The sequence below is a fragment of the Rhyacophila brunnea genome, unplaced genomic scaffold, assembly GCF_057557595.1.
Source record: "Rhyacophila brunnea isolate RB1 unplaced genomic scaffold, BYU_Rbru_1.0 scaffold_4, whole genome shotgun sequence".
Taxonomy (NCBI): domain Eukaryota; kingdom Metazoa; phylum Arthropoda; class Insecta; order Trichoptera; family Rhyacophilidae; genus Rhyacophila; species Rhyacophila brunnea.
The window spans coordinates 7269228-7291118 of NW_028233068.1; the positions used below are offsets into that span (position 1 = coordinate 7269228).

Genomic DNA, 21891 nt, shown 5'->3' on the forward strand with positions numbered 1-21891 from the left:
ATAAATATGATAAACTACCCTCGATGGCCACCGATAGCAGCTATGTGTATAGAATAGATGCGCTGGAGAGCGAATTACTCATTTAGTTTGGTGAATGTGTAAATATTGCGGCTGAGTCTTGAATCGATAATGAAAATATTTTATACCTTTGCTGTTACGTAAACTGCACTTCCAGCGGATGAACAGCTTCTAGGAGGGAGATATCAATGTACATTGGCATTTATTCCACTTCCTTTCCCCCATCAACTACATACGTGGTGAGTGTACTTTGTGGAGTTAGGATTGTCTGTATGTTACCCTTCGTATGTTGAAATTTATTTGCTAGGATCGCTCACACTGGGATAAAAACACCTTATATTAGTATTACTAGCCAAAAAACATGATCCCGTATGGGTTTCCACAGAATATTTATTGGAACCTTCCACCGGATCTACACACTTTAAAAAAAACTACATGTACCTTTGCTAGCTGCTGAATCGAACCTATTATTCATAGATTCTCAAGAAGTAAATTTTTGTGAAATAAGCAGCTAAATTTTTTTTTTGATAAGGAAAGAAGCTCTCGTTTGAATCACAGATTTTTTTAGCAAGAAAAGTCAAGAAAAAGGGTTTTAACTTTTGTTTCAATCGGAATTTGTGAAAAATTCACTCACAAAAAATAGAAGATCTAAAAAAAACTTTTTCATTATACTTTTTTGCTTATTTGTAAAAATGTTACATAGAGTGATTAAAGTATGATATTGATTTATATTTTCAGAGCTTACTGTCCAATAATGCTGGCGAAGACCAATGGAAAGCCGGTGGCCCTCAGCATCTTACTGAAGAAGTCCAAGAGGAAAAGCAACGGAAGGAACCGAGATTGAAACCATTTTATAATCATAATTTACAGTGTATCGCGGAAACTTTAATTAGAGGTTCTACTGTATTTCCGAATCAATTTTTAGTAGCGTAATTTTTTCTACTCATTCTCTATTATTTCTAGAGACATTAATCATGATAATAATCATGTCAATGATCATTATCATCAATTCATTTGGAAACTCTGTATGTGACGACGAACAACAGCGAAGTGTCCTCTTGTTTTAGACTAATTTTTCCTTGCTTATAATATGCATATCTGGAAATTCGTTATATCATCAAAACCCCATTTCAACCAGATAATTTCAAGCTTCATTATTTTTAAACACTTCTTATAACTGCTGTTTGCACAAATTTACAGGAGAGCAAAAACAAAGTTTTGTAGTCAGTCTGACAAGAGTTAGTTTATAAGATATTTTGAAGTATTTTATATTAAAATAAGCGGAATTAGCATCCCACTTCAAACCTCAAATCATTTCTTTTAAAAAGATCAAAGTTTTATTTATTAAGCAGGTATATATGAAATTTACAGGGGAATAAGGCTAGAAGTTAATTTTGTTAAAATGTTCAGGAGACGAAATTTAAGATTGCAACTTTCATATTGACCTCTTTTAAGCCTCATTTTTCAAACTGGAATATCTCATGACTCATACCTTCTTTGCTCTTTAATGTTTTGACATCTTATAGTACACAAAATTTGCCACTAAATGGCATTCAAATCTCGATTTGGCAAATTTAGTGACTTCTAGACTTATTCCCCTGTAACCTTCATATTTTTGCCACTTTTTTTCGCATTTGGTCAGATGCAGATATCTTTTAACGTTACTTTGTGACCAATAAATTTGCCACATCAAAGAATGTAGAATTTGGAACATATATTATGGAAGAAAACATAAAAACTTAAAAAAACCGTTGTAACGTAAAAGTTGTAACCGTCTGCCATACAGTACCGACTTATTTTATAAATCAGTTGACAGTGTACTCAGGCAAAATCAGAAAAATACAGCAATCAATTTTTATATTTAATCCCTTATGTATTTTGTATGAATGAAAATAATTCATTGAATTTATTTCTCCATTATAATGAAAATTAGAACCATATAATGGAATGTCATGAATGTATATGCCATAATACCCATACCTGTCATAAAATACATACAAAACAATGAAATAAGGGTAGTGGGGGGGAGAGGAAGGAAAGTGTGCAAGTATTGATACCTGTCATAAAATACATACAAAACAATAAAATAACGGTAGTGGGGGGAGAGGAAGGAAAGTGTGCAAGTATTGATAGGTACTTAAATTTAATTTTTTTTTCTGGAATGCTTGAATTGATGAAAGTATGAAGTTGTGCGGAATCATTTTTCAGTGTGTGTAAATCCACATGTCGTGTGTATGGTATGTATGGTTAGTTCAGGGCTAGTGAACTTCTACATGTTTGTTAAATTATTCGATATCATAATATTTCAATAAGGAAACAACTCAAAATTTCAAGGTTTTGAGTTAATAATGCCATTCGATAAAAGGTAATCAGCAAAAAAATGGTAAAAAATATCTTCAATGTGTCATAAAATTGAATAACCTTTTTTGATATTAATTATATTAATTTAATTATATACTGAAGTATCTGGGTTAATTCCTTATTCCACTAAACTAAATTAAAAAAACATACATTTTCCTCAAAATCAAGGCATTAAAATGAGAATTTCTGCAAAAATTTTTAAGCGCCATTATCTCGGAACTTGGTTTTTTGAGTTGTTTCCGTATTGAAATATGTGATATCGATATGCTTGATTCTTTAAAAAAAATGTCAGATAGAAAATATACATTTACGTAATGGTTTATTGTTAATTTAACCAATTTAAGGTAAGTCCGAACCACAACTTTTTTTATATTTTTTAAATTAAATTAAAAATTATTAAATTAATCAATATTTGAATTAAAAATTAATAACTTTATTTAATAAAAATTAATTAACAGTTTATAAATCACAATACATTGTACTTTGTTAATAAAATTTTAAATAATCAGTTTATATTGTAATATTAATTATAATTATTACTAGTTAAGTACAAACAATATCAAATATTTAAGCAACTAAATAATATATGCAAGGCAAATCGTCACCTACGTAAAAGGTGTCGAAGGTGTGTGAAAGGTCAGAACTGCGTTTTTGGTTATTTGGACTTAATTGGTATTTATTAAATAATTTTAAGGATAATAAGATGTGACATTGAAAAAAAAAACAAAATTGCAATCAATACTTTATAGGCATAACTAAAAAATTACAATTCCAGCATATAAATTAACATTGTGGTGTCATTAAAATTTATTATAATCGTTCTAATGAAAAGTTACATTTAGCAGTTCCGACCTTCTAAGCCATGTCCAGACCCTTGTAATGTACTGTGTAATGTAATGCGAATTTGTCGTATGGACGACGTAGCCACGATTTTTACATGTAATGCTCGTAGTGACAATCGTGCTGATCCATGGGCTGTCGGTTTTTAACACGAACACAAAAACACAAAGGCGCTCGCAGCGCTTGAGAACTCGAACAACAGGATTCGCGTGGAGATCGTGGACCGTCCATACAATTCGTGTTGCATTACATGTCACATTCCATGTGACTGGACCCGCCATTATACGCAGGAGGTGCTAAAATTGAAACATCCTTTCATTACACCATTTTTTAGAGATTTTATTATAGTCGTCTAGACAATTAATACACATTCAAAAATTTTTTGTAAAAATTTAGTTTTGTAATAATATTATGTATGTGTTTACAAATTATAGTTTTAAGTACAGATATTCCTTGATTAACAACCGAGCTACATCCCGATGCATCAGTCCTAAGTTCACTTTCATACAACACATACATATTGTATTAAATTATCTATTTTATATAAAATGTCTTTGCTTGGCTGTATCACGTGCATCGGGATAATTTTGGATCGCGAGCAAAGTCCTCTACTTTTTGATCAATTTTATGCACGACAATAAATTAATTGTTTTACAGATATGTCGAGAGGTTGTAAATCGAAGAATACCTGTATAATATTATTAATACTGATAGATATAATATTTTTATATTTAAGATTTTGTACTCAACATTTTTTTAATAAAAATTTCTGAAAAATATACTGTAAAAATTGTAAATTGTATTTTTATTATTCTATTCACCACAGTTTCTGAAATCTTGGAATTAAATTAAATAAGTTACCCACCCACTATCGTTTCCTGTTCCACTTGTGTTTCGAGCTATACATGGTTTTTACTACAGCTACCGCCGAAAACCGATATGGATAAGGTTTATAATTTCTCTACTCTTATTAATAATACCCCTCTAATCTTTTTAATAACAATGAATAACTCTTTCTCTTCGGACTCGTTAAATGAGTCATTTATTCGCCAAACCCGCTCAAATAAATCACGAAAAACTGTTTTGTGCATTTATGATGATGTTGATGCTGGCAGTGGTAACGTTTGTATAACGATTTAAATCAGATTTGACATTTGATCCAACACCTTCCAGCCTTCTACTGCCCCCCTAAAAGCCTCCAGCGCCCACAAGGGGAGCGTTATCGCCCACTTTGAGAAAGACTGCTCTATAGATAAGTTTGTGTGACTATGTACGTCCTCATAAAAATATTTCTATGATGAATAGACAATACTATTTCCAAATAAAACTTAAAAGATCAAAGGTTACATCTTGAACATAAAGGATATTTATTATTACAAAAATTGTTTGTGTCCTTCAGGAATGATACCGATAGACATGGGTTAATAGGTTATCAAAGTATTTTTAAAAATTAACTACTGACAACCAGTTTTATGTAGAGTATAGATCAGTGTCTGCCAAACGGTGTATTATAAGGAACCGGATTTTGATACTAAAAAAAGTACAAATAAAACACGAATTTGCTTAACGACAGAAAACGGTTGCCTACTTTTATTTAAAATAAAGTCACTAAAATATCTATACTTACAAAGTATTACGCTTGGTTGTTGTTAGTCAGTATATCAAAACGATGTTCGATTGATTGAAAAATAAATCACGCAAACTTTTTTCTCTATTATCAATTAATATTATGTTTCAGTTGTAGTTTTTGTAAATTCTTGCGGAGCCCGCATCACCTCGTGGAGCCGTAGTGTTCTTCAGAAGCCCAGTTTGAGAATCACTTGTATAGTGTCACATCCCGACGTTCATCAATTCATAATAATATGTATTATGATATTAGAAACTGACATTTTTTGAAGAATTGTTTCTCGTAATAATATTTTAATAAAACAAGATTTAAGAATTAATATTCTTTATTGAGCAAACATTATTCAGAACAACCTCAAAAATATACATTTAAGAAAAAACCTCATAAAAAAGGATGTACCGAATGGGACAATAATCTACAAACATTGCATTCCAGACGGTGAGCTCTACCGATTAAGCAATGGAATATTACTAATCAAGCAGAAAATTCTTAATAACGACACATTTAAGTGACGCATTTATAAATCTTGAAATAAAATACTTTTTACATTTCACATTTTTAATATCATGTTGTTAAAGTGTCATTATCTCAGCTCAACATTGTGGTGGACTGGCTACATTCTGCATAACTACGTTAAATTTTAATTTCAACTTGAACTTCTTAATAATTTTTTTAAAACGTTGGAAACCACTGATTAATCTAATTATTGAATAATATCTATTAAATAATTCTATGATAATAAAAAAAAACTATGTCAAAACAGTTCATTCAGTGTCATAAAGTCGGTATTACCTACATACAATTTCCTCATTTAACAGGAATAAGTTAGACTAGTTAGAGGCACCAGAAAGTGACAGTAGTTGACATTTCAAACTAACTGTTAACCGTATTAAACCAATTTGAATAACCGATGACAGTGAAGATTCTTAACATTCTTTAATATTGTGGTATTGGTAAACTTTATTTTACTTATGGTAATGCCTTTGTTATGAGACAACAGGGCCTAGGTCGTTATTCCCTGTATGTGTAGGGTCGGCAGTATTATGGTCGATTATTTTTCACTGTGGGTATTTATTTAATACACCAATCAGAGAAATTAGGAACATAATCAGTGGTATTATAGTTGTTCAGTTAGATCTCAAGGTAAAGTGCCGCCCTTAAGGTTGTTGGGTTCATTTTTTTTGGTTATATGTCAATTGTATGTATTACATTTCACCGATACTATACGGTCATCTCTATAGCTGAAATGCTAGATGAAAAAATTACACGTTCTTGGAGCATTGCAGACAATAATGTTCCTTCAAGAATGAAAACCTAACCTAACCTAACAAATAGCAGTATATTAGCTATTTCCAAAATTTGTTTGCCGCAGGCTTCTTGTAAAACGACAAGAACCGTGTTTTATTTAGACATAAATTTTATCTGAATACTATACAACACAAAGAGGTTGGACGGTCTTTAATATACGACCATTCGCACTGTGAGTGAAAAACCGAGGCATCTGTAAATTTTTCAATTTCGAGATTAAATGCAAAACAACTACAAAAGTCGTGAACTTGATAATGTAAAAGTGAAGTAACTGAAAGAACATGCAATATAATGTAGATATTAACCAAATATTATGGTTTTATTTTTAGAAACTATTTCTCCTAACAAAACGAAGACTTCAAACGCTAATATATCCAAAATATGCCTTGGTTTTACACTCACGGCATGATATATTTCCGATACAACATTTCACTGTGAAGTGTTGATACCAGATGAAGGTCTCCCACAGGAGACCACCTCAAAGGGCGGACCGAACCATCATATTTCCCAAAATACCACAGACTACGTCCACTCTTCGCGGTTATCGCAACCCTCGGCCGAGCGGAGCCCGTCTCCTAGAAATTCGAATTCGTCTACGCTCCCGCCAAAATACAGACGCGACCTGTCAAAAGCGGTCGCTCGCACCGTCACTAGTCAATTTGTCGGTAAAACAGAGAGCGCGTTAATGCCGGCAATCTGACGGTTGAACGCGCACGAAAAGCTCTCTCTTACCCCTGACGCCGAACGAGCAGCATCGACCGCAAAAACCCTCTTGCCTCGGACCTCGAACAGCTAGCATCTCCAGATTCTCCAGCCAAGCCGCAAGCCCCGATCCTCTATCGCATTGGATGCCGAGCAGCATTAAGCATCGCCTCGGACGCGGAGCAACAAGCATCCTAAGCTAAAAGCATTCCAGACAGCCCAGCCAGCATTTCCCGCCAAAAAGACTGCATTGCCACGCCGCAAGCACTGACTCTCGCCTCGGATGCCAAGCATCAGCAGCCCAGCCGCGACACCACGTTTGCAGCCCGCCAAAGCGCCAATTACCAACTGACCGCCAACGACAATACCCTGTATCATCAACGATATAAAATATACCAGCTTCGACACCATACACCGTGCGTTTCTGTCCCCCACCCCCGCTTTGGCCTTGACGTTATCACGGGCTGCTATCTCCGCTTAAGAGCGCGCAGAAGGCCGGTGATAGTGTGATACGGAAAAGTGCATACGTACAAATTTTTGGACACGCATTTTTTCCTCCTCAACAAAAACATATTGTATTGTCCATACACACCATAGGTAGTAAAAAAATATATTTCTTTAAAATTTCATGCACGCACTCTTCTGCACTTATTTCTATTTTTCTTTTTTTAATTACGTAACTTTGACTTACTGTTTAACATAATTCAAACAATATTTTATGATTTTAATTATTGCAATGATTCACTTATTATTAAAATAATTGCCTTTTCAGATGGAAATTTCAACGGTAGCCATAACCATTAGTGGTATATTATTCCAATTCAGCATTTTATTATTTCATCAATCAAACAATGATCGACAGTTAGGTAAATATAATATTTAAAAACATTTACTACATTTAAAATTGTGGAAACGAATAGTTAAATTATATTTTGTATTGCTTATTTATTATAGAAATAAAATGAAAGAGTCCCTGTCCAAGCGAGGGGGCATGATTTATCTATTTTCCGTCATCTACTCATTAGTGTGAAGTTTAATTTTTTAAAGTATTAAAGTTTTAACCAAAGTATATTTAATTACTTAAGTATATTTAAAAATGTGTACATATAGCAGGAAGTTCAAGAGTATGAAGGCGCTCAAGCAACAAGTTAAAATGGTGTACTTTAGGACCTGTGTTTCCCAACCGAAATTTTCTGGTGGTCCACGAATTTTATCATGACATCTCATGTTTTGCCTCTTACTACAGATTTTATATAATGTCATTTCACCAACAATAAATTATTGCCAGTCAAGTGAGGAATAATATTAAAATACAAATATCATTATTTTCAGTGTCACCTAATGTTACCGTATACCCTACAGAAGTATCTAAGGAACTTTATTCTACGGTAATTTTGACTTGCATATATGGCGACGCCATAACTGAAACCGATACAGTAAAATGGTTAGATCATTGAAGAATTCATTAGGAAACAATATATTATTATATTACCTATTAGATATGTAACATAATTTCTTGAATTTGTTTAACTTTTCAGGTACCATAATGGGACGGTCTATGAAGTAAGTGCTGACGATTATTACGATGCACTCGAAAAAAATGACAACCATACGCTCGTTTTGAAGACACTTGAACGAGAGGATGCCGGAAATTTCAACTGTGTCATTGAAAATTCTGAAGGAAAACATATTTCACCCAATATACTAGTAGATGTCTTGTGTATGTACATTTTAGAAACCAATCTCCATGTATAGAATAACAAAATGGTATAATGGAACAGTTTAACTATGAATATGAGCAGATGCAATTTCTTCTGATGAGCAGGAATAAGCAAGGCTAATGTGAATATTGATACGGTTGCTGTTGTTGACGGTACAGACCTCAAACGTGATCATGACGACCATGACAACATTATTAAAAGTTAATAAGTAGGTAGTTCAGCAGAAAATCTGAAGAGATGTCACAGTAAGCTGCCGCTACGGAAAAAAGTGTGTAATGTCATTTTTCTTGGTGTTTAAAATGTTATCAGACTGATACTCCCATCCCGTAGCACATTTTGAACCTTAAAACGAATATTGTCAGTTAGCAAAATCTGTCAAAATCACCAGAACAACAATGAGGTCACCTCACATTGTACTGCACTGCATCGACACCTGCATGACTCGATGAACATTTTTTATAATTTTCTACATGCCTACACATTTTCGAATCATGTCAAAATCGCGTGTATTTTGTTGTCTATTATCTATGTTCAAAATATTATTTACAGAGTCTTGTTACTAGGTTACTCCATCATTGAATTTACTGTGTTAATGTACATTAATCATTGGTGAGTGTGTATGTGCCTGAAGATACCGAAAGGCGAAACCTGGACGCAAAAAATTGACTCAAATGGTATAGTACAAATTAGAATAAGAATTTAAATTTCATTAAGTACCTTCAATCCATTCCATATCTAGTAGGTATTAATTTGTTAATATATTACGTTTCAGTCTCTCCGCTTATGGAAATCTCGATGGATCCCAAAGAACCATGGGTCAAAGGCGAAAAGAAAAATGTAACCCTCCATTGTCGCCTGATTGACGGGAATCCAAGATATGTTAACGGAGTGAAATGGTATAAAAACAGGGCTCGAGATGTTTTTGCCATAAGTGGAAATTGCAGTGAAGACAGAGTAATAATTGATGGTAATGGTATATCAAGTAATACAATTAGTTAGGGACACGGTGAATAACAATACAATCAACAGGGTGCATAAGAAAATCAACATTATATTATGTAATGGCACATGTTATATACAGATTGCTCTTTGATTAGCGACAAACAAAACGTAGCTAACAGTAAAACAGCTAAACGCCGTATTCTTCGTGGATCAAATCGCGTTCAATTTCTATTAGCTTCAATATATTCGTTCACACTTGCCCGCGCGGATCAGCAATCCACTAGTCAACCGCAAAAAAATTGATCCCGCGCGGAAGCCTAAAAGCTAGTACAAATTGACTCCGCCGTGTCTGAACCGAGTCTAATACTGTAGTTCTTATTGTGAGCAGTTATCAATATAAATAGCAATTACACATTTGGCAGTAGATGATATGGAGGCAGGTGAATTGATAGAGGCAGGTGAGTTGATAAAGGCAGTGGTGTAGATGTTTATTGCCTTCATGCAGAGTACAGAGAGTTACAATGGTAGAAGATGTGATTGAGTATACATATTAGAGTGTGTCACTCATTTAATGCTGAGTGGTATGATTCAGGTAGGTACCAATTTGAACGTCTCGACTCATGCTTTGATTGGTTCATAACATATTATTATGGTGTGTTCATGTATTTGGCGAGTCTCAATATTGAGGTATGAGATCGCTGTGATTGGAGAAGGTGTAGATGGAGGAGGAGAGATGAGAAGTCTAGATTTGATGGTTGCTCTGATGGATGGCGGAGCGAGTTTTATTTGCAGCGTAAACAGTCGATACAAGAGTATATGTGAGGTTTATGTTATAATACTTATGATACTGTTCCGAGGTCCAAGTCTCGGTGGAACAGAATGCGGTGCAGAGTGACTGACATGAAGCTTACTGATCGGACCGAGATTAAGATTGATTCCCTGCGAATTATATGCTTGAATATTTGGTAAATTGCGAGTTATTACTGAAGTTTGCAATTGAGAAATCTGCAGGCCTCCGCATTATTGTACTTCGAACGTTTCGATCCCATCGAAGAATGTCACGCGTGTAGAATATGCTGACTGTAGATGCGACGATTGTGCGATAGTTTAAATGACTTGCTAATTCTTACACTGCCGAAATAATGCTGACAAAGCCCGAAGTCATTGACCGCTCGCTACATGTATAAAGTTTTTTTCAAAGGAAAATACCAATTGGTGGGATGGATGAGCCTGCTCTTCTGTATATAGCTTTTCATACCTTGGAATCAAACTAGACACAGCTACTATGCGATATATTTAGGAAAAGTGTCACCTCAGAGGACGATGCAAACTTTTACTACAGGATTTCGCTAGTTTTGACGGATACATGCATTTTTTTTAAATTCTGAAAAACACGTCGTTAGTGCCGCAGGGAAAAAAATGTTGACCAAGGAATCTACTCTAAACGTTATTCATTCGCATTCCTTCATTAATTTTCTGCCCCTAAACAACACGTGGATTCCTCACCTTGAATATTGCTGGCATTTCCCTCAGATCTTGAAGAATCCGTGTGTACTTTCCATTTTATTATCATCCTCAAAGTATTTTTGAAACAATTTGTTTGGTGAGATAGGTGCTTCATGAAAACAATTTTATATCATGAAAGGAAGCATTGTAGATGAACTATTGCAACAATTGGATCCATTATTGTGATTGTGAGTTATTTTAATATTTTCTAGAACCCTGCGGTATCTCTGGGTATTAGTCGCAGTGTTGTGGCAAAGTTTGAATACCACTGGTGTAGTGGTTGTATTTTATATTTTTTTGCAGTCAAAAATGAAAGCTGTCAATCAGGAGATGAATATCACCTATCTCTTTCATCTGACAATCCAAATTATGACGAAAATGGATTGTACAGCTGTTCAGGATTCAACAATTATACAGAGGGACTTATCAGCAAGTTATTACACTTTTCATTGTTGGGTGAGTATAGACTTTATTAAAATAATATAACTTTATTTGAAAATATCTGTTTGACAAACTAAAAAATATAATTAGATATTAATCACAGCCATGTGATGTTGAAGTAATGGATATTCAACGCATGGATTCTGAGAGTATTGCTTTACGGTAGCAAACCATGGAACATCATGAAGGCTCAAGGTAACCGTACAGTGAGCATCTAGAAAATATGTGTCTCACGGATATTGGCTGTGTGGTGGCCCTCGTAGTCCAGTGCGTACGGCGCTAACAAGGGCTACAAGTTTAATTCCTGGTGAGGTCACAATATATTTATGTGATTTTCTCAAAGTCTGGGTGTTTATGATTCTTCCACTTCCATTACTAACTACATTCCGGTTTCATTACACTACTATCACTGGGCCTCATGGTCTGTTGCAGTGTGTGTAAAAGAATATATACAGTAATGTTCCGACTTACGCGAACTCGGAGTTACGCGGTTCTTTATCCGACACTTCAGACTCAGTTACACCAGAAAAGCACATGACAATTGCAAGTTTGATGGAAGGTACATAGTAGCTCAATTGAAAAGGGCTTAAAATTTTTAGATAACGGACTCCAACGAAAAACGCATTATAGTTACAAAGCAAGGAATAAAATAATTATTAGCTTGCTACGAATAAGTTTGGCATGAAAAAAAGAAGGCATTGTGACGTCAGACGAATTTGTTAGATTTTATTGAAAGTTGTACCCTGACTTTCGTCGGACCCACCTATCACGTAACTTCATGGTTTTACTGTATCTACATACATATAATTTTAAAAATAGTGAACAATGCGGCTTCTCACCACACTGAAATTGAAGAAGTGACATTGAACGTGACTCGGCCACGTGCTGCGGATGCCTCAAGAGAATTTCAACCTGTATTACCTACATATTGTTCTTGAAGCCAATCGAATTCTTGTGCCATAGAAGACTGTTAAATACTATCCGCAGAGTGTATACGGCAGAGCTCCAAGAAGACTGGCAAGCGATAGGGATACATAGAAGCGCCTTGCTCTAACAGAGAAGCAGATATCGCCAGAGAATAAGAATGTTGCAAATCATTATTTACGCTTTTGCTTAACACTCTTCATATAATATTGCTATCTTTTCTATTACAAACCTGCACAAGGGCTTCAAAGGTGTATGTAGTTACCTGTAGTACCAAAAATTCTTATTACAGCTCTGTTAAAATTGTATCGAACGTCTATTTTTTTTTCAGTTATACCAGGCCCAGCTGATCTGATATTTAATGACCCGAGGGTTAACAAGGGGAAAAGTATTCATTTTTTGTGCCACGTTGTGGAGAAAGGAGTGCCAAAGTGCGATAGGTCAGTATATCATTCTAAGATTAAACCCCCGTTTCTGCTCTGCTTTATTTTGAAGATTGATTGATCGCCATTCATGTAATCACTACCTGCCAACGCTGATTAAAGACCTCTCCCATTCCTTTCCATTGTGCCCAGTCCTGTGCCTTCCATGTCCAACTCAGTCTAGCAGTCATTCGTTCATGTAGTAAAGAATCCTTCCATTCTAGTCAACAGTTGCCAATAGCGTTTTCTGGCCAGATATAGCATTTTTGAATAGTCATATAAGCTTGCCATATTCCCAACTGATGTATGGCGTTATCAACATGTCAACCTTACCTTTTACCAATAAAATAAATATTACATACAATATTTTAGTAATGGCCAAATTATTATAATTAGTTTATTTATTAGTTGTAAAATAATAAATCCTTGTCTTAGTTCTCATTAAAATGTGTGATTTTTTTTTTTTTGAATGCTAGTTTCTAGTCATTGTGAATGACAGTTGGCAACACTGATTCTAGTACCTTTCTTCTCCAATGGTCATCCTGTTTACTGGTTGATCTACTACTGCTTGTCTTGCATTGTTTTAAAGTTATACATAACTTTTATGTTACTATTATGGGTCTCAGATTCGAATCCCAGGTCTGGAGATACATATGTTTTTTTAGACCCACAGCTTGGATCTAAAAGGTTGAGCAAGTGGCTAACATCTGTTTCTTATTAAAAATAGCTGTCATGAAACCTCTTCGTGAGGCAGCCAAAATCCACATCGGATTATAGAATCATTGGGAAAAAAAATTGTATTGGATATAATTTTTTTCATTTTCATAATGTTTCCATGATGCAAACTTTTGATAGATATTTTGAAAGTGTCTATTGCATAATTATTTAAATTACAAAATTTTTAAAAACAAATTATTAATGGGATGGTGAACTATGTACGTTCAAATCCCAGGTGAATCCAATTTTTTTCTATAATCTTATCAAATGTGTATGTTTCTGATGATTTCAGAACAATGTCTTTTCAATAAAAATATTCTTACATTCTCAAATCACAGTACCTACTGAATAAAAAATAAATTAATAATTGAAATTTTATTTAACGGATATGTAGATATCACTGGTACCGTAATGGCGAACTAATAGTCGGAGTTGATGGATTTCATCATTTGATACCGAATGTGACCGACTACGATACTGCCAACTACACCTGTGCGGGATACAATGACGCTGGAACTGGAGAACCATCATATCCCAAATTCCTCACAATAATTTGGTAAAAATATACTAATCTAAATAATTATGGTTCACTGTTAATTTATTGGAGTAGTTGAAAAAACCCACGATGGCCGCGTGGTTTAAGTGCCGGTCTATAGTGTCGAGGGTTCCAGGTTCGAATCCTGGGTCTGGTAATTACACATTTTGTTTTTCAATTTGTGTATGAGTCAGAGTATGTACCTAATACGTTGAGCAAGTGGCTGACATCGATTTCTCGTAAAAATAAAATCTGTTAATACAAACCTCCACTCCGTGGAGGCCCGTATGATCCTATTAGGATCGGACATGGTCGAAAAAAAAAAAAAAGTAGGTGTGTATTATCGCAGTCATAACCAGAAAATGTATATTGTGATAAACATGCCATATTATCGTGCAAGTTGCAAGATTGCATGCGTTGATCAAAAAAGCTCAGCGGCTTGCATTATGTATGCGCAGTAGAATGTTAGTGGTCAACCTGCCGGAAATAATAAGAACTACACCGCGCAGAGCATTTTGACATTTACCAATTTTCACAACCTTTCAAATAGTACCACACAATGACAACGTGTCTCGCTTACGTTTAAAGAATGAGGTTAGTGAGACAGTCAGCACTTGTGAGTGTAAACAGTTATAATCGTGATAGTTTAATTTACACACTATTGGTCCCAGTAAATCCATGCACGTGTACAGGCGCTATTATGATTTTTTTAATCCATTCACTGGGATCTGACGCCAGATTAACAATGGTAAAGAAAAACTTTTGAATGGAAGGAATGAATAAGCAGAGAGGTTTAATTTTCTTGATTTTAGACTTGTACTAGTTTAATCCTCAGTTCCTTAACCAGTTCTATGCCTTCAGCGAGTTTTCTCGCTCTATGAGGCCGTGATCGATAGGCCGCACATACAAATTTCGCGAGTTATTTCGTCCGACTTTAAAATCAAATTACTAGACACTGTCAATTGATTTGTATAATCTAAAAAATTAAACACACAGTGACATGTTTGAATAACTATGAAATACTAAGCCACAAATTATCGGTATTACAGAGATTTCAATAAGATCTTCTCTCTACATTCGATGTGTGTCGTTAAAAATCTACGGCCTGTCAGATACCGCCATAGTAATATTATCGTGAGGCATAGAAAAGGTGAATTATTAATTATTTATATTATGGTAGGTGTAAACTGTCTCATATATTGATTATATTTTTTGTTATTTTACAGATGTACTCTCAGCTGAATGTGTCCTTTTCATCCCCACATAATCTTCATACAATTTTAATAATCCAATTAGAAATAACATTACACTTTTCATACAATTATATACCTGATAATAAGAAAAGTGGAGAAAGGCTGTATGCATATCTCCTCTATGTCATAGTGCTGTTAATTATTTTGCATCAATGATTTACAATATGTATGCCCAATTGAAGTATGTAGACGGGAGTTTATTCGTTAACAAAATTCACACCAGCCGTCAATCTGATGCAAAATGTTTTGTAGTTTCTATTTGGTTTTACACACACTACAATAATATGTTGTGTTACAAATAATATCTGAGAAATAATAAAATACCTTTTGTAGAAATGTTTCTTTTTATTTATTGACTAAATTCCAAAATGGCAGAGAAAAATTCAATTTTCTATAACTACCATATGATTTTATTAATTTCCAGTTTAGACATGTATTGTATGGTGCTGAAGACTAGTTTTAAGTTAAACTTGGCATTTTACAATTTGAAGGAACATAAAATACTAAGATGGCAGCCAAAAATCACATACCTATTTCATAATTTTTTTATGATTCGATTGAATATTTTGTATACAATTACAGTGAAACCTCGATTCTACAGTTTTCAAGGGACCCTAAAAAAACGATAAATGTTGGATATATAAAAAAAATAAATCAAAAAAAACATACATATTTATTTATTATACCTTTTTTATTATAATATATGTATATTATTACATTATGTATTACATAGAAAAATGATTTTATTTTTTCAAAGGCCAATAACTCTTCTGTGAATGTCAGAACAGGTCGGAACAGAAGCGTGCAAGACAGGTCATAGAAAATAAGCGTGTATACATTCATTATTCTAGCCCCCGTCGTTTGTTTTAAATATAATATATTGTACACACACTAGTATCACTTGGAATCATGGTAGAATATTTAGACATGACATATGATAAAAATCAATATTACATTGATTTTAAAAGAGCTTTCTGGTTGCTCGGGCAACCTGCTATGCAGGGCATAGAACGCATAGAAATTTGCGGCGCCGCGGATACCGCCATGTTAATGCCGTCATTTTGAATGAATGTCCGTTTCGCTTGCGATATTATGGTCTGGAAAAAACTACGCAAGAAGAACCTCTGCAGATTCAAGCTAAAGAGGTCATGCGACCGTTGTTTGTCAGAGTTTTTTAAAGAGAGCACCTTACCTTTGAGCATTCTTTGAAGACTAGACCATACATTCTTTTTTCCCTGAGCCTAGCAAAGCCTCTTCCAGCTCTCTAATTTCGCTTCCGACATCATAGTTTTGTATTTATTCTTTGCAGCTACAAAAATCTGTCCCCGACATACAACAGTTTCCTTGATAGTAGGACCAGTGTGCCGTATCCTATAAATTTCGTGCAATGCACAACACTAGAGCATGGCTGTACTCGAATCCTCTGGAAACCAACGTTCCGACCGCCAACTTCCACCATCTGATGATACAGGGAGGATTCCACCTCCAAAATGTAGTTAGATTTGCCCTGAATGCGACCTTTCATTCTGAAAATAACCCTAAAAGAATTAACAGCCAATGGCTTTATGAAAGGATTTTGATGACATAGTGCAGTTGTCAGCTGCTCTCCATCTAAATTTTACTCAATACCCTTTAGGATGACCCTTAGCCTCTTGAGTGAGTTGACCGATGAGCCACTGACAGCATCCACGAGTCTCCGGGAATCGTCTTCGCTCATGATTTTGACGACGCACTTGTGCGATGCCCTCACCAACAAACAACATGACAGTGATTCCTAGACTGGCAACGTTCACCGTTTCTCGTATATGTTGCTCAACTTGCTCAATAGCTGACCTCATGCTCTGTGCTTCTTTCTCCAACGCAGCTGCAGTCAGAGTTGAGAACTCCATGGCTATCACAATTTCTAACTTTCTAGAAGATTGAGGAGCCCCCGAAACTTCCGCAAAAGAATGCTTTCCCGGTACTGGTTTATTAGGAATGACAGTTTCTGGCTAATGCGGCTGTGCTGGCCGCAGCGTAATATTGCAAACACTGCACGATTTTCTTGGGGTAAGGCCTTACCTCACTCTCCATGTGGGTAGGTGCTCTGCAAGAGATCCGCGGGACGGGCCGGCAATCAATTGAGAGCTGTGTTGCGTGACGCTTTTCTTGATTAAGGAGATCTCTGGTCGTCTCAGAACGCGCCTTCAATTTGATGAGGGCACTCTCAAGCTCGTGTTTTTCCAGCTCTGCGGCTTGACAAGCGAACCTGATTATTCCCAAACTATTAATGATCGACTCCTTCGCTAACCGATTAACACCTCTATGATAATTGTAATCAAAAACGTAACGGCTTTCATGGTCATTGTCGCCAGTGACGAAGGCGTCTTTTGATAGGCGACTTCAATCGTAGAGCGCACCTCGGCAGATTTGGCAGGCGGTTTTTTTACCCATTTTAAAAGAAGATAACAAGGTAACGAGACTATACAAATTTATTCTGAAATAAAGAATTAATCAAACAAACTTGGCAAAGCTGCAATCTGAAGCAGGTAGAAAAGTTATGTCGACCTTTTAAACGCCTGCACAGAGAGTATCGGTACGATTTCACGCCTCAAAAGAGTACTGAAGATACACTTCATGCAACAATCGATCAAATCAGGAGGTCGTCTCGTAGTGGCCGTGTCTCTTGATATTAAGGTACCAATATCTTTGTATAAAATCTATATACAGGTTTAAGTAATATTGTTTAACCCCAAGAATCAACTGGAGAGTTAAACTTGTTTCGATGAGTATAAAAGAGGAATCCATATAACAATACGGATTCTTTGTGCATTTTTTACTGATCTTTCAACATTTTGGCAAAATGGACTGCATGGTGTTTTTTTAAATCAGTAAATCGATGACATTTGTAAGTACAGTAATCACACTTAAATCGTTTTTCACCACCATGCGTCAATTCATGTGTTTTCAGGTTGCTTGATCGGCTACATTTATAATCACAAAAACTACAATTAAAAGGTTTCTCGTCACTATGTACTGTTTCATGTTTCTTTAAATAATTTGCATCCGTGCATTTAAAATCACATAAATTGCACATGAAGGGCTTTTCACCGCTATGAACCATTTTATGCGTCTTCAACTTCCTAGAATCGATACATTGGTAATCACACAAATCACACTTAAAAGGTTTTTCTACACTGTGTATCAACAAATGTTTTTTTAAAGCAGCGGATCGTCTAAACTCATAATCACATACATTACATTTGAATGGCTTTTCATCGCTATGTACCATTTGATGTCTCCTCATGGTACTGGATTGTGTACATTCGTAGCTACACAGACCACATTTAAACGGATTTTCGCCGCTATGGACAATTTTATGTGTCTTCAAGTTACTTGAAAACTTGCATTTGTAATCACATAAATCACACTGCAAGGGTTTTTCGTCGCTGTGTACCATTTTATGTGTTTTTAAATAATTTTTCGTACTGCACTTAAAATCACACATGTCACAATTAAAGGGTTTCTCGCCATTATGTATCATTTTATGAACTTTTAAACGAGACGCATATTTTGCTTTATAGCCACATTGATCGCAACCAAATGGTTTTACTTCACGTTGTTTTATATCGCCAGCGACTAATAACGGAGCTTTATGCATAGATTTGTGTTCTTTCAAAATATTTTTGGTGGAGAAAAAATCAAAGCATAGGTTGCATACAAAATTTCTTTCATAAAACAACATTCTGATTAATTTAATACATGCTTCTTTTTCATCAGTTGTATGTATCAGTTCGGTTTTAACATTGTCACATGTAAAGTTTGATGCGTTTGTCCTCGGAAAACTATTATGTCCTAGGTATTCGAATGAATTAGCATGTTCCTCTCGTATCTCATTCATAATATTATCATTATACAATACTGGCTGGGCAATTCCTTCGTCAGTGGCTACGTTGTTATGAATGAATGTGCTCTGTAAAACAAAACACAAGTTATAGCAGGCAGAAATGGTGAATAATTAACAAACGATATTAGTATAACAAAGTAATTGAATTCCAAAAAGAATATAGTAGTTTGGCAAAGAGTGCCTGCTGGATGGAAGTAAACAGAGAGTATCTAAACGACAATATCCAAATTGAGAATTGTATTTATGAATATTAGTAAACTGAAAAGAAGCACAAAATTATGTTATTTTATATGATTATAATTCAATAAATACACTTCGATAGGAAGTCTCCCGTACATATTTGTGTACTGTTATTTGCTACAACAACGGACATCTGATATACTGAAATAGGGGTTTATTTGCAATTTTAAAGGACAATGATTACACCCACGGTGGCCGCGCGGCTTAAGCGTTGGACTATCACGCCGTGGGTCCCAGGTTCGAATCCTGGGTCTGGCAATTACACATATTGTTTTTCAATCTGTGTCTGTCAGGGTGTGGACCTAATAGGTTGAGCAAGTGGCTGACACCCATTTCTCGTAAAAAACAAAATCTGTTAATACAAACCACTACTCTGTGGAGGCCCATATGATCATATTAGGATCGGACATGGTCGAAAGAAAAAGATTACAAAAATTTGCTTTTACGGTAGGTATTCATATATATTTTTTTATGATCACGAAATGATAACCTAATGATTGAGAAAAACAGGAAATAACAATGACAAATAAATCTTTTCTACAAAGTCTACAGGTTTTTCGACATTTACACGGCATGTCTTAAATGTTTTCCGACCATGTCCAATCCTAATAAGATCATTTATAGACCTCCACAGGGTGGAGGTTTGTATTAACAGATTTAGTTTTTACAAGAAATGGATGTCAGCCACTTGCTCAACCTATTAAGTCCATATTCTGACTCATACACAAATTGAAAAACAATATGTGTACTTGCCAGACCCAGGATTCGAACCTGGGGCCCACGATGCTATAGGCCGACGAGGGTATAATATTTTACACGACCGGAAACAAAAAGTGTATCTAAAACATAGCATATGACATTAAAAAAAATATACCTCTTTTACTGTACTGGATTGAGAATATGAGCATCCGGCTAACGGATCATCATAGGTAATTTGTATGATATCCTCATTTAAGCTCTCCACGGAAGGTTCAGTTTTTATTTTGACATACTCCATAGTGCCATTCTAAAAAAAAATATTTCAATCTAAAACATCGACATTTTCCTCCAAAGGCCCCAACGACTGTCCCATTGTATATCTTGCCATAATGTCATAGCGCCAATGCTCAGGAATACCAATACTTCCCAATGCTACAAATACCTTTTACATATTTTCCATTATGTACTTGTACATCATCACTTGGTTAAGACGATACTTCAGTGAAACGGCAAATAATTTTCAACTATAGGCGCGACGAAATTTTGGACTCGCTGGCAATCGGAAAGCGAACGTCGAGGTGTGAATACGTCAATTTTTTTCGTGATGGCGACGGGGGTATTAATTCTTAAATCGTGTAAAGATGACTAAAAACATTACCCATTTACTTGAAAAAGAAAACAGTTCAATGAATATATTATTATTGTTACTAATAGAACAATAAACAGAACATTAAATGGACGCATGTTGGATTTATATGACAAATTATATTTCGTTTGGCATGTGTCATTTGCACCCGCAATCCGCGCATCGCCTAGCCACGATCTTTTTAGACCATGCCTCAATTGACGTATAGCCTTAACAAATAGGGAATAAGGTTAATCAACACTTATTGTATTCTCAATTATTGGTTTCTTGAGATTTTTGCGAATTGAGAAATTGTGTTATGAATGTATCTTCCAATTCTGCAGCACTAGTTGGGGTATTATTCCTACACATTTGAAACCGGACTATTTAGAGGTATTGTGAAATCAGTTGACGTTGATATTATTCTTATCAGAAATTGTTACTCGTCATACTTCCGGTTTGAGGGGTTCTTGTATTCTGGTATTATCCGGTTTCACACGATAACACATTGCTTTGCAGACGAATTTTATTTGTTTTTATTTCATTATAAAATTAATTCTTTTGTTTTTTTTCCTTGAAAGGTTCCACTTTATAGTAGCTTTCGACAGCTGTCGCGTTCAGAGCCGCTGTATCGGACAACGTTCGCAACACGAAAAAATACTGCCAGAGTGGCAAGTTTAAGTTGACTATGGTTATATGAACAGCACACGATGCTGTGCTGTGAAATGGTCCCCTAACGACTAATTGTTGATCATATTATTGGAAAACTAACCTCAAAAGTACACTCAACATCGACAAGTTTTTCTTGCTTAATATAAACATGGGTATCTGGGTCGATGGAATGATGTATTGGTACATCGAACCAAACTGGATTCACCGGATTTTCTTCAACGTCAGTTCTGTCTTCACCTGGTTCGTGTTTCACATCCATTTTTAAGATGTTATAGCTTGTAAACTGTCAAATTGATAGATATAAACAATTGCTGACGGAAGAGACGTCAAACTGACTCTAGAAGTGTTGCCTAATATGATTTATATAGTTTCCCTTCGTACATCAGTTTCACCATCTTTTTCGAAGCAGATTAGTACCAAGAAGTAAACAAATTTAGTACAGGCACATATTA

The 21891-nt window shown here is 35.2% G+C and overlaps 1 protein-coding gene and 1 long non-coding RNA gene across 3 annotated transcripts; one reads left to right on the forward strand and one right to left on the reverse strand.

Annotated features, from left to right (window-relative positions):
- Positions 1 to 5007: 5007 nt before the first annotated feature.
- On the forward strand, positions 5008 to 15650 carry LOC147066767 (B-cell receptor CD22-like). Of its 2 annotated transcripts, none has more exons than XM_085954195.1 (9): positions 5008 to 5284; positions 7629 to 7722; positions 8189 to 8300; positions 8395 to 8576; positions 9350 to 9544; positions 11329 to 11481; positions 12722 to 12830; positions 13924 to 14085; positions 15291 to 15650. In XM_085954195.1, coding segments are annotated over exons 2-9 (1008 nt in total). In that variant the 5' UTR covers positions 5008 to 5284; the 3' UTR covers positions 15292 to 15650. The 2 variants fall into 2 exon arrangements, with proteins under 2 accessions (XP_085810321.1, XP_085810320.1); XM_085954194.1 differs by lacking the exon at positions 5008 to 5284 and adding an exon at positions 5603 to 5793.
- A 419-nt stretch (positions 15651 to 16069) lies between these two features.
- LOC147066768 (uncharacterized) lies at positions 16070 to 21742 on the reverse strand. Its single transcript, XR_015071493.1, has 3 exons — positions 21540 to 21742; positions 20318 to 20449; positions 16070 to 19269 (listed from the first exon to the last, which is right to left on the reverse strand). It is a non-coding gene; the product is annotated as an uncharacterized LOC147066768 (long non-coding RNA).
- Positions 21743 to 21891: the final 149 nt, after the last annotated feature.

Bases quoted from the DNA above. Each gene is read 5' to 3' on its own strand.
- LOC147066767 (XM_085954195.1), top strand. From the start codon at position 7,629: ATGGAAATTTCAACGGTAGCCATAACCATTAGTGGTATATTATTCCAA. The intron at 8,577-9,349 runs GTATGTACATTT...ATTACGTTTCAG, and splicing joins TATACTAGTAGATGTCTTGT to TCTCTCCGCTTATGGAAATC. The intron at 12,831-13,923 runs GTCAGTATATCA...ACGGATATGTAG, and splicing joins GGAGTGCCAAAGTGCGATAG to ATATCACTGGTACCGTAATG.